The sequence below is a fragment of the Aegilops tauschii genome, chromosome 2 (genome assembly GCF_002575655.3).
Source record: "Aegilops tauschii subsp. strangulata cultivar AL8/78 chromosome 2, Aet v6.0, whole genome shotgun sequence".
Lineage (NCBI taxonomy): Eukaryota > Viridiplantae > Streptophyta > Magnoliopsida > Poales > Poaceae > Aegilops > Aegilops tauschii.
Genome location: NC_053036.3, coordinates 226,211,962 through 226,225,694, shown reverse-complemented (window position 1 = coordinate 226,225,694; position 13,733 = coordinate 226,211,962). Strand labels below are relative to the sequence as shown.

The 13,733-nt window shown below is 45.1% G+C and overlaps 1 protein-coding gene across 1 annotated transcript; it reads right to left on the bottom strand.

Annotated features, from left to right (window-relative positions):
- Nucleotides 1–8,443: 8,443 nt before the first annotated feature.
- On the bottom strand, nt 8,444–9,488 carry LOC109744317 (uncharacterized). The gene is made up of 2 exons (XM_020303427.1): nt 9,211–9,488; nt 8,444–8,687 (listed from the first exon to the last, which is right to left on the bottom strand). Exons 1-2 carry the CDS (start codon nt 9,486–9,488, stop codon nt 8,444–8,446), a joined length of 522 nt encoding a protein of 173 aa, XP_020159016.1.
- Between the last annotated feature and the right edge of the window lie 4,245 nt (nt 9,489–13,733).

Below are 13,733 nucleotides of genomic sequence, written 5' to 3'. Positions count from 1 at the left end.
CACTATTTGATTGCATGTGATGTTTATCATGTTATGCATCTTATTTGCTTAGAACGACGGTGGCATAAATAAGATGATCCCTTATAATAATTTCAAGAAAGTGTTCCCCCTAACTGTGCACCGTTGCGAAGGTCCGTTGTTTCGAAGCACCACGTGATGATCGGGTGTGATAGATTCTAACGTTCGAATACAACGGGTGTTGACGAGCCTAGCATGTACAGACATGGCCTCGGAACACATGAGAAACACTTAGGTTGACTTGACGAGCCTAGCATGTACAGACATGGCCTCGGAACACAAGAGATCGAAAGGTCGAACATGAGTCGTATAGTAGATGCGATCAACATGGAGATGTTCACCGATGATGACTAGTCCGTCTCACGTGATGATCGGACACGGCCTAGTTTGACTCGGATCATGTATCACTTAGATGACTAGAGGGATGTCTATCTGAGTGGGAGTTCATTAAATAATCAGATGAACTTCATTATCATGAACATAGTCAAAAGGACTTTGCAAATTATGTCATAGCTTGCGCTTTAGTTCTACTGTTTAAGATATGTTCCTAGAGAAAATTTAGTTGAAAGTTGATAGTAGCAATTATGCGGACTGGGTCCGTGAACTGAGGATTGTCCTCATTGCTGCACGAAGGCTTATGTCCTTAATGCACTGCTCGGTGTGCTGAACCTCAGCGTCATCTGTAGATGTTGCGAAACATCTGACATACACGTTTTGATGATTACGTGATAGTTCGGTGTGTAATGCTAACGGTTTAGAATTGTGGCACCAAAGACGGTTTTTTGAAACGTCGCAGAACATATGAGATGTTCCGAAGACTGAAATTGGGATTTCGGACTAGTGCCCACGTCAAGAGGTATGAGACCTCTGACAAGTTTCTTAAGCCTGCAAACTAAGGGAGAAAAGCTCAATCGTTGAGCATGTGCTCAGCTTGTTTGAGTGCCACAATCGCTAGAATCGAGTGGGAGTTAATCTTCCAGATGAGATAGTGATGGTTCTCCATAGTCACTGCCACCAAGCTGTTAGAGCTTCGTGATGAACTATAACATATCAAGGATAGATGATGATCCTTGAGCAACTCGCGATGTTTGACACCGCGAAAGTAGAAATCAAGAAGGAGCATCAATTGTTGATGGTTAGTAAAACCACTAGTTTCTAGAAGGGCAAGGGCAAAAAGGGACACTTCATGAAACAGCAAATCATTTGCTGCTCTAGTGAAGAATCCCAAGGTTGAACCCAAACCCGAGACTAAGTGCTTCTGTAATGAGGGGAACGGTCACTGAAGTAGGACTACCCTAGATACTTGGTAGATGAGAAGGCAGGCAAGATCGACAGAAGTATATTGGATATACATTATATGAATGTGTACTTTACTAGTACTCCTAGCAGCACCAGGGTATTGGATACCGGTTCGGTTGCTAAGTGTTAGTAACTCGAAATAAAAGCTGCGGAATAAACGGAGACTGGCTAAAGGTGAGATGCGATATGTGTTGGAAGTGTTTCCAAGGTTGATGTGATCAAGCATCGCATGCTCCCTCTACCATCGTGATTTGGTGTTGGCGTTGAGCATGATTGGATTATGCTTATCGCAATACGGTTATTCATTTAAGGAGAATAATGGTTACTCTGTTTATTTGAATAATACCTTCAATGGTCTTCACCTAAAATGAATCTCGATCGTAGTGATACACATGTTCATGCCAAAAGATATAAGATAGTAATGATAGTACCACATACTTGTGGCACTGCCACTTGAGTCATATTGGTATAGAACGCATGAAGAAGCTCCATGTAGATGGATCTTTGGACTCACTCGTTTTTGAAAAGATTGAGACATGCGAACCATGTCTATTGGTATATATGCATGAAGAAACTCCATGCAGATGGATCGTTTGGACTCACTTGATTTTGAATCACTTGAGACATGCAAATCATACCACATGGGCAAGATGACTGAAAGGCCTCGTTTTCAGTAAGATGGAACAAGAGAGCAACTTGTTGGAAGTAATACATTTTGATGTATGCAGTCCAATGAGTGCCGAGGCATGTAGTGGATATCGTTATGTTCTTACTTCACAGATGATTTGAGTAGATGCTGAGTGTATTTACTTGATAAAACACAAGTCTGAATTATTGAAAGGTTCAAGTAATTTCAGAGTGAAGTTGAAGATCGTCGTGACAAGAGGATAAAATGTCTGTGATATGATCATAGAGATGAGTATCTGAGTTACGAGTTTGGCACACAATTAAGACATTGTGGAAAGTGTTTCACAATTAATACCGCCTGGAACGCCATAGTGTGATGGTGTGTCCGAACATCATAACTGCACCCTATTGGATATGGTGCATACCATGATGTCTCTTATCGAATTACCACTATCGTTTATGGGTTAGGCATTAGAGATAACCGCATTCACTTTAAAAGGGGCACCACGCAATTCCGTTGAGACGACACCGTTTAGAGAAACATAAGTTGTCGTTTCTTAAAAGTTTGGGGCTGCGAAGCTTATGTGAAAAGTTTCAGGATGATAAGCTCGAACCCAAAGCGGATAAATACATCTTCATAAGAATACCCAAAACAGTTGGGTGTACCTCCTATTTCAGATCTGGAAGCAAAAGTAATTGCTTCTAGAAACGAGTCCTTTCTCAAGGAAAAGTTTCTCTCGAAAGAATTGAGTGGGAGGATGGTGGAGACTTGATAAGGTTATTGAACCGTCACTTCAACTAGTGTGTAGCAGGGCACAGGAAGTTGTTCCTGTGGCACCTATACCAATTGAAGTGGAAGCTTATGATAGTGATCATGAAACTTCGGATCAAGTCACCACCAAACCTCGTAGGACGAGATATCATGTTGTTGGACAATACTGAACCTACGAGCTATGGAGAAGCGATGGTGGGCCCATATTCCGACAAATGGTTAGAAGCCATGAAATCCGAGATAAATGGATCTTTGAGAAGAAGACGGACGTGGACGGTAATGTTACCGTCTATGAAGCTCGACTTGTGGCTAAGAGTATTTCCCCAAGTTCAAGGAGTTGACTACGATGAGATTTTCTCATCCGTAGCGATGCTTAAGTCCGTCGGAATCATGTTAGCATTAGCTGCATTTATGAAATCTGGCAGATGGATGTCAAAACAAGTTTCCTTACCAGTTTTCGTAAGGAAAGGTTGTATGTGATACAATCAGAAAGGTTTTGTCGATCCTAAGGATGCTAAAAGGTATGCTAGCTCCAGCGATCCTTCCATGGACTAGAGCAAGCATCTCGGAGTCAGAATATAAGCTTTGATGGAGCGATCAAAGTTTTTGGGTTTATACAAAGTTTGTTAGAAACTTGTATTTACAATAAAGTGAGTGGGAGCGCTACAACATTTCTGATAAGTATATGTGAATGACATATTGTTGATCCGAAATGATGTAAAATTGCTGCAGAGCATAAAGGGTTGTTTGAAAGGAGTTTTTCAAAAGAAGACCTGGATAAAGCTGCTTACATATTGGGCATCAAGATCTATAGAGATAGATCAAGACGCCCGATGATACTTTCAAAGAACGCACACCTTGACATGATTTTGAAAGAGTTCAAAATAGATCAGCAAAGAAGGAGTTCTTGGCTGTGTTACAAGGTGTGAGTATTGAGTAAGACTCAAGACCTGACCACAGCAGAAGAGAGAGAAAGGACGAAGGTCGTCCCCTATGCTTTAGACATAGGCTCTACAGTATGCTATGCTGTGTACTGCACATGAAGTGTGCCTTGCCATGAGTTGGTCAAGGGGTACAATAGTGATCCGGGAATGGATCACATGACAGCGGTCGAACTTATCCTTAGTATCTAGTGGACTAAGGAATTTTCTTGATTATGGAGGTGAAAAGGAGTTCGTCGTAAAGGGTTACGTCGATGCGAACTTTGACACTAATCCGGATGACTCTGAGCAGTAAACCGGATTCGTATAGTAGAGCAATTATTTGAAATGGCTCCAAATAGCGCTTGGTAGCATCCACAAGATGACATAGATATTCGTAAAGCACACACGGATCTGACAGGTTCAGACCCGTTGACTAAATAACCTCTCTCACAAGCATAACATGATCAAACCAGAACTCATTGAGTGTTAATCACATAGAGATGTGAACTAGATTGTTGACTCTAGTAAACTCTTTGGATGTTGGTCACATGGTGATGTGACCTATGAGTGTTAATGACATGGTGATGTGGACTAGATTATTGACTCTAGTGCAAGTGGGAGACTGTTGGAAATATGCCCTAGAGGCAATAATAAATAGGTTATTATTATATTTCCTTGTTCATGATAATCGTTTATTATCCATGCTTGAATTGTATTGATAGGAAACTCAGATACATGTGTGGATACATAGACAACACCATGTCCCTAGTAAGCCTCTAGTTGACTAGCTCGTTGATCAATAGATGGTTACGGTTTCCTGACCATGGACATTGGATGTCGTTGATAACGGGATCACATCATTAGGAGAATGATGTGATGGACAAGACCCAATCCTAAGCCTGGCACAAGATCGTGTAGTTCGTTTGCTCAGAGCTTTTCTAATGTCAAGTATCATTTCCTTAGACCATGAGATTGTGCAACTCCCGGATACCGTAGGAATGCTTTGGGTGTACCAAACGTCACAACGTAACTGGGTGGCTATAAAGGTGCACTACAGGTATCTCCGAAAGTGTCTGTTGGGTTGGCACGAATCGAGACTGGGATTTGTCACTCCGTGTAAACGGAGAGGTATCTCTGGGCCCACTTGGTAGGACATCATCATAATGTGCACAATGTGACCAAGGAGTTGATCACGGGATGATGTGAGTTACGGAACGAGTAAAGAGACTTGCCGGTAATGAGATTGAACAAGGTATAGGGATACCGACGATCGAATATCGGGCAAGTAACATACCGATAGACAAAGGGAATTGCATACGGGATTGATTGAATCCCCGACATCGTGGTTCATCCGATGAGATCATCGTGGAACATGTGGGAGCCAACATGGGTATCCAGATCCCGCTGTTGGTTATTGGCCGGAGAACGTCTCGGTCATGTCTGCATGGTTCCCGAACCCGTAGGGTCTACACACTTAAGGTTCGATGACGCTAGGGTTATAGGGAAAGTATGTACATGGTTACCGAATGTTGTTCGGAGTCCGGGATGAGATCCCAGACATCACGAGGAGTTCCGGAATGGTCCGAAGGTAAAGATTTATATATGGGAAGTCCTGTTTTGGTCACCGGAAAAGTTTCGGGTGATATCGGTAATGTACCGGGACCACCGGGAGGGTCCGGGGGGTCCACCAAGTGGGGCCACCAGCCCCAGAAGGCTGCGTGGGCCAAGTGTGGGAGGGGACCAGCTCCAGGTGGGCTGGTGCGCCCCCACCAAGGCCCAAGGCGCATGGGAGAGTGGGAGGGGGCAAACCCTAGGTCCAGATGGGCCTTAAGGCCCACCCTAGTGGCGCCCCCCTCTCTTCCCCCCTTGGCCGCCCCCCTAGATGGGATCTAGGGCTGGCCGCCACCCCTTGGGGTGGGAACCCTAGAGGGGGCGCAGCCCCCTCCCCCCTATATATAGTTGAGGTCTAGGGCTGCCCAACACATGAGTTTTCCTGTCTCTCTTGGCGCCGCCCTACCTCTCTCCCTCCTCCTCTCCCGCGGTGCTTGGCGAAGCCCTGCGGGATTGCCACACTCCTCCATCACCACCACGCCGTCGTGCTGCTGCTGGACGGAGTCTTCCCCAACCTCTCCCTCTCTCCTTGCTGGATCAAGGCGTGGGAGACGTCACCGGGATGCACGTGTGTTGAACGCGGAGGCACCATTCTTCGGTGCTTAGATCGGAATCAACCGCGATCTGAATCGCTACGAGTACGACTCCCTCATCCGCGTTCTTGCAACGCTTCCGCATCGCGATCTACAAGGGTATGTAGATCCACTCCCCTTCCCCTCGTTGCTAGGGTACTCCATAGATTGATCTTGGTGATGCGTAGAAAATTTTGAATTTCTGCTACGTTACCCAACAGAGAGGGGGTTGGGGGCCCCCCAATTTTTTATTTGTGGAACCTATTTGGAGGTAAAGTTATTTTTGCATGCGTTAGCGCGAGGCCGAGCAGGGGGGTGGGGAGGGGGTCACGAACCCCCTCCCCGAACCCCCTCCCCACCCCCTTGCGAGGCCGATCCTAGAACGAGCCGGAGCAGGCAGCGACGCGGCGTGGGCGAGTCCGTCCCACCCCGTCGCCCCCTGTCTATCTTAGGGGTGTGGCTCTGGGTTGCGTGCATCCTAGTGTTTTGGAAAAACAGAATAGCCGCACCGCGCCTGTCAACCAAGCACACTGCATGCATTAGCGCGAGGCCGAACAGGGGGTGGGGAGGGGGGTCGTGACCCCCCCTCCCCACCCAGTGCGAGGCCGAGCCTGGAACGAGCCGGAGTAGGAGGTGACGCGCCGTGCCGCGTAGGCGAGTTCGTCACACCCCGTCGCCCCTGTCTATCTTAGGGGTGTGGCTCTGGGATTGTGTGTGTCCTAGTGTTTTGGAAAAACAGAATAGCCGCATAGCGCTTGCCAACCAAGCGCACTGCATGCATTAGCGCGAGGCCGAGCAGGGAGGCCGAGTAGGGGGTGGGGAGGTGGGGTCGTTGCGAGGTCGAGCTTGGAACAAGCCGGAGCAGGCGGTGACTCGTTGTGCCGCGACGCCGCATGCGTAGGCGAGTCCGTCACACTCCGTCACCTCCCTGTCTATCTTAGGGGTGTGGCTCTCGGGTTTCGTGCGTCCTAGGGTTTTGGAAAAATGAATAGCCGCACTGCGCCTGTCAACCAAGCGCACTGCATGTGTTAGCGCGCGGCCGAACAGGGGGTGGGGAGGGGGTCGTGACCCCCCTCCCCACCCCCCTGCAAGGCCAAGCCTGGAACAAGCCAGAGCAGGCGGCGACGCGGCGTGCCGCGGCACCGCATGTGTAGGCGAGTCCGTCACACCCCGTCGCCCGCTGTCACACCCCGTGCTCCTGCCAAACAGGCCAGGGTGTGACGGGGGGTTGTGCCGTGGTAGCCAAGAAAAAGGAATCGCCAAGTGGAGGAGGAGGTTTGACACGGGCTAGTCGTGGTAGTGTTCTCGGCTGGCTGGAAAAAACAATCGTCTAAGTGAACTGCATTGCTTAATTGACAGCACATCTTCCTTCCCATACCGAACTACATTGCGGACTGCATTTTTTTAGGTGCGAGGGTACTGGAGTTGCGTGCTAGTTGTGCGTCGTGGGTCTTCTTTGTTTTGGGCCGTGAGAATGTGTTGGGTCCGCTGGGGTGTAAGACGCATTCGGCCCAAGTCGGCCTGTACAAGTGTTTTGTTCTTGCGCTGTGTGTGGGCGGTATCGTTTAGTCCCACCTCGCCCGCGGAGAGCGCGCTCAACCTGTTTATAAGTGCTGGCGAGGCAGCCGTATGGAACTCCTCTGGTTACTTATTTGGGCACTTATACACGGCGCTCGCTGCTCTTTCCTCTCTGACCTGTGGGCGCATGTGTGCCCGGCCCCTTGCATCGTGGCTCAGAACGACACGCCTACTGTGGGCGCAAACCTATTACGAGACTGGCCGGTGCCTGGTTGCACCTGGGTGGTCATTTTTTTGGTATTTCAAGCATTTTTTTCTTTTGCAGTACATGTATTCGTGGTAGTACAAATGATGTCATTTGTACTGCTTGTACCAACGTTGCGCACTGCACGAAAGTGGCTACAGCCCCTCTCGTGTTTCATTTAAGCATGTACTGCACTTCATGTATACACTTTGTGAACTGCCTGATATTACTTTAATGGACTGCATTCACCTTTCTTTAGAATGGTCTGCGTATTATAATTTTTTAAGAACTATTAATATTGATGGTCTGTTTCTATAATTACTCTTGTGGACTGCATGACATAAGTACTACTTATGTTACCATTGCGAACTGCATTCATCTTTCTTTTTTAGGTATGACTTGTAGTCATTGTACTATTTTTTTGTTTAACGTTGTTCTTTGAATATGTTTTGTATGTGGGTAGTAGTTTTTGGTATCACACATTAGATTTTTCAAAGTTGTCTAGATACTTGTTCTCATACAAATTCAGCAATCATGACCTAGTGCAACGACATTGTTTTTACAAAGAATAGTTCGAGATGAAGCAACGGACATAAGCAAAACCTAGCAAACATGAAATAAGGAACAACACAACCACTAAAGTAAAATGAAACTAAACATAGCCCTGTTCATTTCTAGTTTCTGTATGGGATTACAGCCTTGTTCTTCTTCTTCTACACTTCTATTTCTCTTTTTTCCCTGTCTAGTCCCATTATGACATCATAGATGGTTCACCATGACTCGTAGGTTGCAAATGCATCTATTGTTGCATACTTGATAAGCTTGTCTGGCAGCGGGCAAACCCCCACAGAGTATGGTCCTACGTGCGGTTCATTTTGTTCTTCATGTAATGGTAGTGAATGTCGATCAGCCTGCCAGCAACATCAACCAAAGAGTCAAACTTCTTTTTATTGTATGGGTCTCTCCATTCCACCTGAATATCAATGTAGTTGTCAGAGTTGATCTTCAAGCCAGATAGCTTCAGCTTGTTTTTGTCTCCTTCAATCGCAAATCCGGCGAAGGTGTATTCATCATTCATGAGGAATTTGTCTAGTTCCATTGGCCTGCAAGATGTTTGTATAGTCTAGATATAGTGAGACAGTACCAGTTACATTTTAGAACCACCAACGTTTTTTTGATTTTTCTGAAACTGAAGTGCAATATGAATCCCTGAATATGTTGCAGTGAGTAGCTGCTAATACTTTGTATAGCATAACTAGTAAATCTCATAATAGATTCCATAAACAATGCATGTTTGTGCATGTTTGTTGTCTTGAATTGAATTTCATACATGTTTTAGATAGTCTGGACTATGATCTTTGAAAGTAGGCAGTAATGGTGCAGTTTTCTATTATTCAAGCAGATAATTTGTATTAGGTAAAACAAAATAAAACTGCGTGGATCGCTAGATCATCTAATTGAAGAATTGAACACATGAGTTACATGGAGCCCGATGAAAACTGTCAATGAATTCCTATGCCATGGTTTTTAAAAATGAGAACCAAAGTTTATATGATGGCATTTGCGAAGAAGAAAATTTAAAATCAATATTGACAACCAATAGTATAGATTGATAATTATTCTCACATGTCTTTAGCTGCAGAGATGTGGTAGACAAGGCATTCTTTTTCTACACATAGCTGGAGCACTGCTACCCGTTGTGGCTTCACGTAGTGTGCGTACTCGACATCAACGCCGACTAGTTTGACAGGCATTCCACCGAGCTTCCTCCTGAGTGTGGACAGCATCTTGTCCATGTCTTGACCCTTACTTGTGCAAACGACGTGGAGCTTGTGGTTGCCGTGGAGGTCGTGGAGCTCCTTGGTGTACTTGTGGTGCTGCTTGTACAGAGGTGCATCCGCCATGGCTCTCCTCTCCTCTCTCATGTTTGTTCTGGAGAGAGAGGTTAGTGAAAGGAAGTGGGGAGAGGAAGCTGCAATGGGGTTTTGGGGGGGGGACAAAGCAGTTGTGTTTTCTCCTCTGCCCTCCTCTGCTCTCTGCGATAGGACGTGGGAGTGGTGGAGCGGGGTGGTAGCGTGGTGGGGCTGTGTTCTCAGTTACGTGGCAACTGCAGAGAGGTTCTGCTATGAGGAGGCTGTCTTAGTGCGTTGGAAATCCAGAACGTCGTCGCCTCTTTTTTCGTGACAACTTCAGGTATGCACGCAACTGTCAGAAAATGTGATGATTGTGTTTTCGGTGAATTTTCCTAGTAAGTGCACTTCTTCGGTATCATGACAGAACTGCCTGTGTCCACAAAGTGTATTGCATGCAAGTGAAATTTATTCTTCATATACTGTATTATAAGGGATCAGGATTCATACAGATGTACGCACATTACTTTTTTTATGGAGTTCTTTCTTATTTTCTCCTTTTTATAGGTGATGGTGATGCAGCTTTTGTGTGGACGGAGGGTAGTGTGGATAGGGGTATCGGACTGCTTTGCTTAACTAACAGGGTTGCATTCTTCATTTTAGCCCTACTGCAATGCAGTAGAAAGAGAACTGCATTTCAGAAGTAACAATACTTCGTGCTTCCATGTGACGAACTGCATTGTTGTATGTCGCGGACTGCATTTGTACGTTGACTTCGGGCTTCCTGCATTTTATTTATGAGAGCAAACTGTAGTTTCTGGCAGTGCCCACACACAATTTTTTTGTGGTTGTTATCCATTTAAAAAATGTTTCTAATTTTTCTTTGATGTTTTATTTTTGTACTTATTTGTTCTTTTTAGTGGGCTGTGTTATTTTAACCACTCCAGTGTGTTACGCCTATGTTAGAGGAGTGTAAACACATTCGGCCCAAGTAAGCCTGTCAGTACGGCTGGTTACTGGTGCGCTGTGTGTGAACGGTATCGTTTAGTCCCACCTCGCCCGTGGAGAGCGCGCTCGACCTGTTGATAAGCGGTGGAGAGGCGGCCGTATTGAACTCCTCTGGTTACTTATTTCGGCGCTTATACACGGCGCTCGCTGCTCTGTCATCTCTGACCTGTGGGCCCATGTGTGCACGACCCCATGCATCGTGGCTCAGAACGACTCGCCTACTATGGGCGCAAACCTACTACGAGACTGGCTGGGGCCGATTGCACCAGGATGGTCAATTTTTTTAATATTTTCCGTCTCACGTATTTTTTTCAAATATAGGGCATGCACTGCTTAGTAAATCATCTTGCACTGCATTCATCAAGTTTGTGTACTGCATGTGCACACACTCCGCACTACACATTTTTGCACTACATTTTTGTGCACTGCATGCTGGTCGCATTTTCTTTCGTGCTTTTCCTCTTACGTATTCTTTTTTCTAGTGTACGGTGTGCACTGCTTTGTTGGGTATGTATGCACTGCATTCGTCAGAGTCTTGTGCTGCAGGTGTATGCATTTTGTACTACGTGCATCCTTTTTTATGCCAACGTTGTGACTGCTTGTACCAACGTTGCGGGCTGCATTGCTTGCATTTTCGGACTGCATTACGTGCACTAAGTCTATGCATTGTGCACTACGCGAAAGTGCTTCTCTTGTGCTTCATTTTGAACATGTACTGCACTTCATGCACACATATTGTGAACTGCCTGGTATTACTTTGAAGAATTGCATTCACTTTTATTTAGAATGGTCTGCGGATTATAATTTTTTAGAAATATAATATTTAATGATCTGTGGTTAGTTCATGGGAAGTGTTGCAGTCAAAGTACACCTTTTTTGTCCTTTTTCTTTGGTAACATAAGCCTTCATTGATTGTCCTTCATTCTTGGTAACATAATTTTCATTAACTCTTGTTTAATTTTCAGTTTTGACCTTTTTGCATTCCTCTTCTATAAATGTAGGCCAACTTCTACCCTTCCTTTGCAGTTCATTTCTCCTCTGGCCGCAACTTCTCTCCTTTCTCCAGCCTCTCTTTATTTCTTTTCATTTTCTAGGTTTTTGTTGTGATGGCTCCAGGCCCCTGCGCGAATATCTCCTGCTGCGGCCATGGTTGTGGTGTGCCGACGCACTGCGATTGCTCAGCTTGCTCGCAGGCCCGTCATGCTCGTCGTGGGGGCAAGGTCTTGTGCCGAGCTGGGCGAGCGGAGCAGCTTGCATATGGCACAGTATTCACAGAAGGATTGGATATGGGCCACATCAACGTTGCTGCGTTCTATTCCGACATGCTTCATCGTGTCCTTGGCCGCACAAGTCCTTTTGTCCATCAGCTTACGCCAACAGATGTGGAGACTCACTACAAGATGGTATTTTTTGCTTGATCTGATTTTTTCTTTGTGTAATTCCATACTAGTCTGAACTTCTAGTATTTTAGGAATGCACTTATTTTGTTTTATTGAAGTGTACTTCACTATGTACTTATATCTTGTTTTTATTTTTTTTGCTTCTGTGCATGGAGCTCGTGTTTTAGTTTGCATGGTTACAATATGTGAACTGCATAGATATTAGATCAGCACTACTTGTTTCCACAATTTTCCCCGCTTGTACGGTGTGTACTACATGCAGCTAGTCTCAAGAACTGCATGATAGTTAGAAGCGTACTGCATATTTGCAAGTTCCGTACTGCATATTTGATTACGTTTTATCAGTACTTCTTGTTGGACTGTTGTGCACTTCATCTAGCTCGTATCTGTATTGTGTGTAGGTTTTTATTGCTCTGTGCACAGTATGAGAATTGTACTGCTAGTATCGTCCTCAAACAGTTATATTAATTTTTGCATAAAATCCCCAAACGAGCTGTTAGGTATCTCCGGCTCAAGAAGAAGGGAATTCTCCAAGTTGTTCTTGGAAATGGACACCTGAAACCAGCCAAGTACCGTGTAGGCGTTGATGGGCGGCTGTATCTGCAGAAAGGCTGGAAGGAATTTGTCGTTGATAGTGGCCTGAAGTCTGAGCAAGTTGTTGTCCTCAACTTCTTTGAACTCGAGGATCATATTGTTAGAATCACGTTTGACGTGATTGGTTTAGGTTAGGAGGTTGATTGTAATAAGTACTTTTATGTATCGAACGCTTCATCTTTTGATGTGTTTTGTAATAAGTACTTTTTGTGATCTGAGAACTTTGTGCCGCCTGTGAGCTAACTGCATTTTTATGGGTTGTGGATCAAAATGTGTCAATGTTTACTCTAGACTGCTATATATATGGTTTACTCTATACATCATTTCTCTCAATATGGTTTAGTTGAAGAACTCTTAGTCGGCGGGGAATTTGTGTTTACACAAAATTTAAACTGATACATAAGTCGTACAGATAAGCAAACTGCTATGTATATGATTAATATATTGAACTTCATCTATTTGGTCGTTAACCTGCTGCTTCTTCGCGGTGACTGGAGCGTGTCTAATGTCGCACTTTCTTTTGTTTTCCGTGGCGGTGTTGCTGGTTCTTGTCTTTGCACTGTTGTGTTGGTAGCTCCTCGTGTGCTGGTTGATGATGGCTTTTGTTTTCCAGCGCTATGAACTGCATCATTCTTTGCTCCTTGCGTGCTAGTTGATGGCGGCTTTTGTTTTCCAATGCTGTGAACTGCATCCTTCTTTGCTCCTCGTGTTATGGTTGATGGCGGCTTTTGTTTTCCAACGCTGTGAACTACATCCTTTCGTGCTCCTACCTGGTTTTTTGTATGCGGTGTCGTTCTCGGTTGTTACTGTACAACAGCATTCCCTTGTGTTTTCTGTCTTTTGTTTGGTTTCTTGTGGGCATTATTTCATCGTGTTCTTTGTCCTCTTCACTCTCTTCTTCCTCTTCCTCCTCTTCTTCATCTGCTTCTTCATAAGCCACTCTTTCTTCAGTTTCTTCACATTCTTTGTCCTCTTCACTCTCTTCTTCTTCCTCCTCCACTTCTTCATCTACTTCTTCATAAGGCATTTCTTCTTCAGTTGTGTTACCATCTTCTTCTGTGATTTCATCTTCTTCGTCTTCCTCGTTTTGTGATCTTGTTCTTTTGGTGCGGGTTCTTGAATTGTGTCTCTTCCTCTTTCTGCAGATGCTGCAACGTCTCGGTTTCTTCCATTTCTTAGTGTTCTGAGTGAAATCTCTGTTTGGTTGTGCATCACCATGTCCATGGTTTTCTTGTTCATGTCTTTTTTCACATGTCATGGAATTGCGGTCGCTGATATCATTACATGTCTTGCACCT

Bases quoted from the DNA above. Each gene is read 5' to 3' on its own strand.
- LOC109744317 (XM_020303427.1), bottom strand. From the start codon at position 9,488: ATGGCGGATGCACCTCTGTACAAGCAGCACCACAAGTACACCAAGGAG. The intron at 8,688-9,210 runs GTGAGAATAATT...AACATCTTGCAG, and splicing joins ATCTCTGCAGCTAAAGACAT to GCCAATGGAACTAGACAAAT.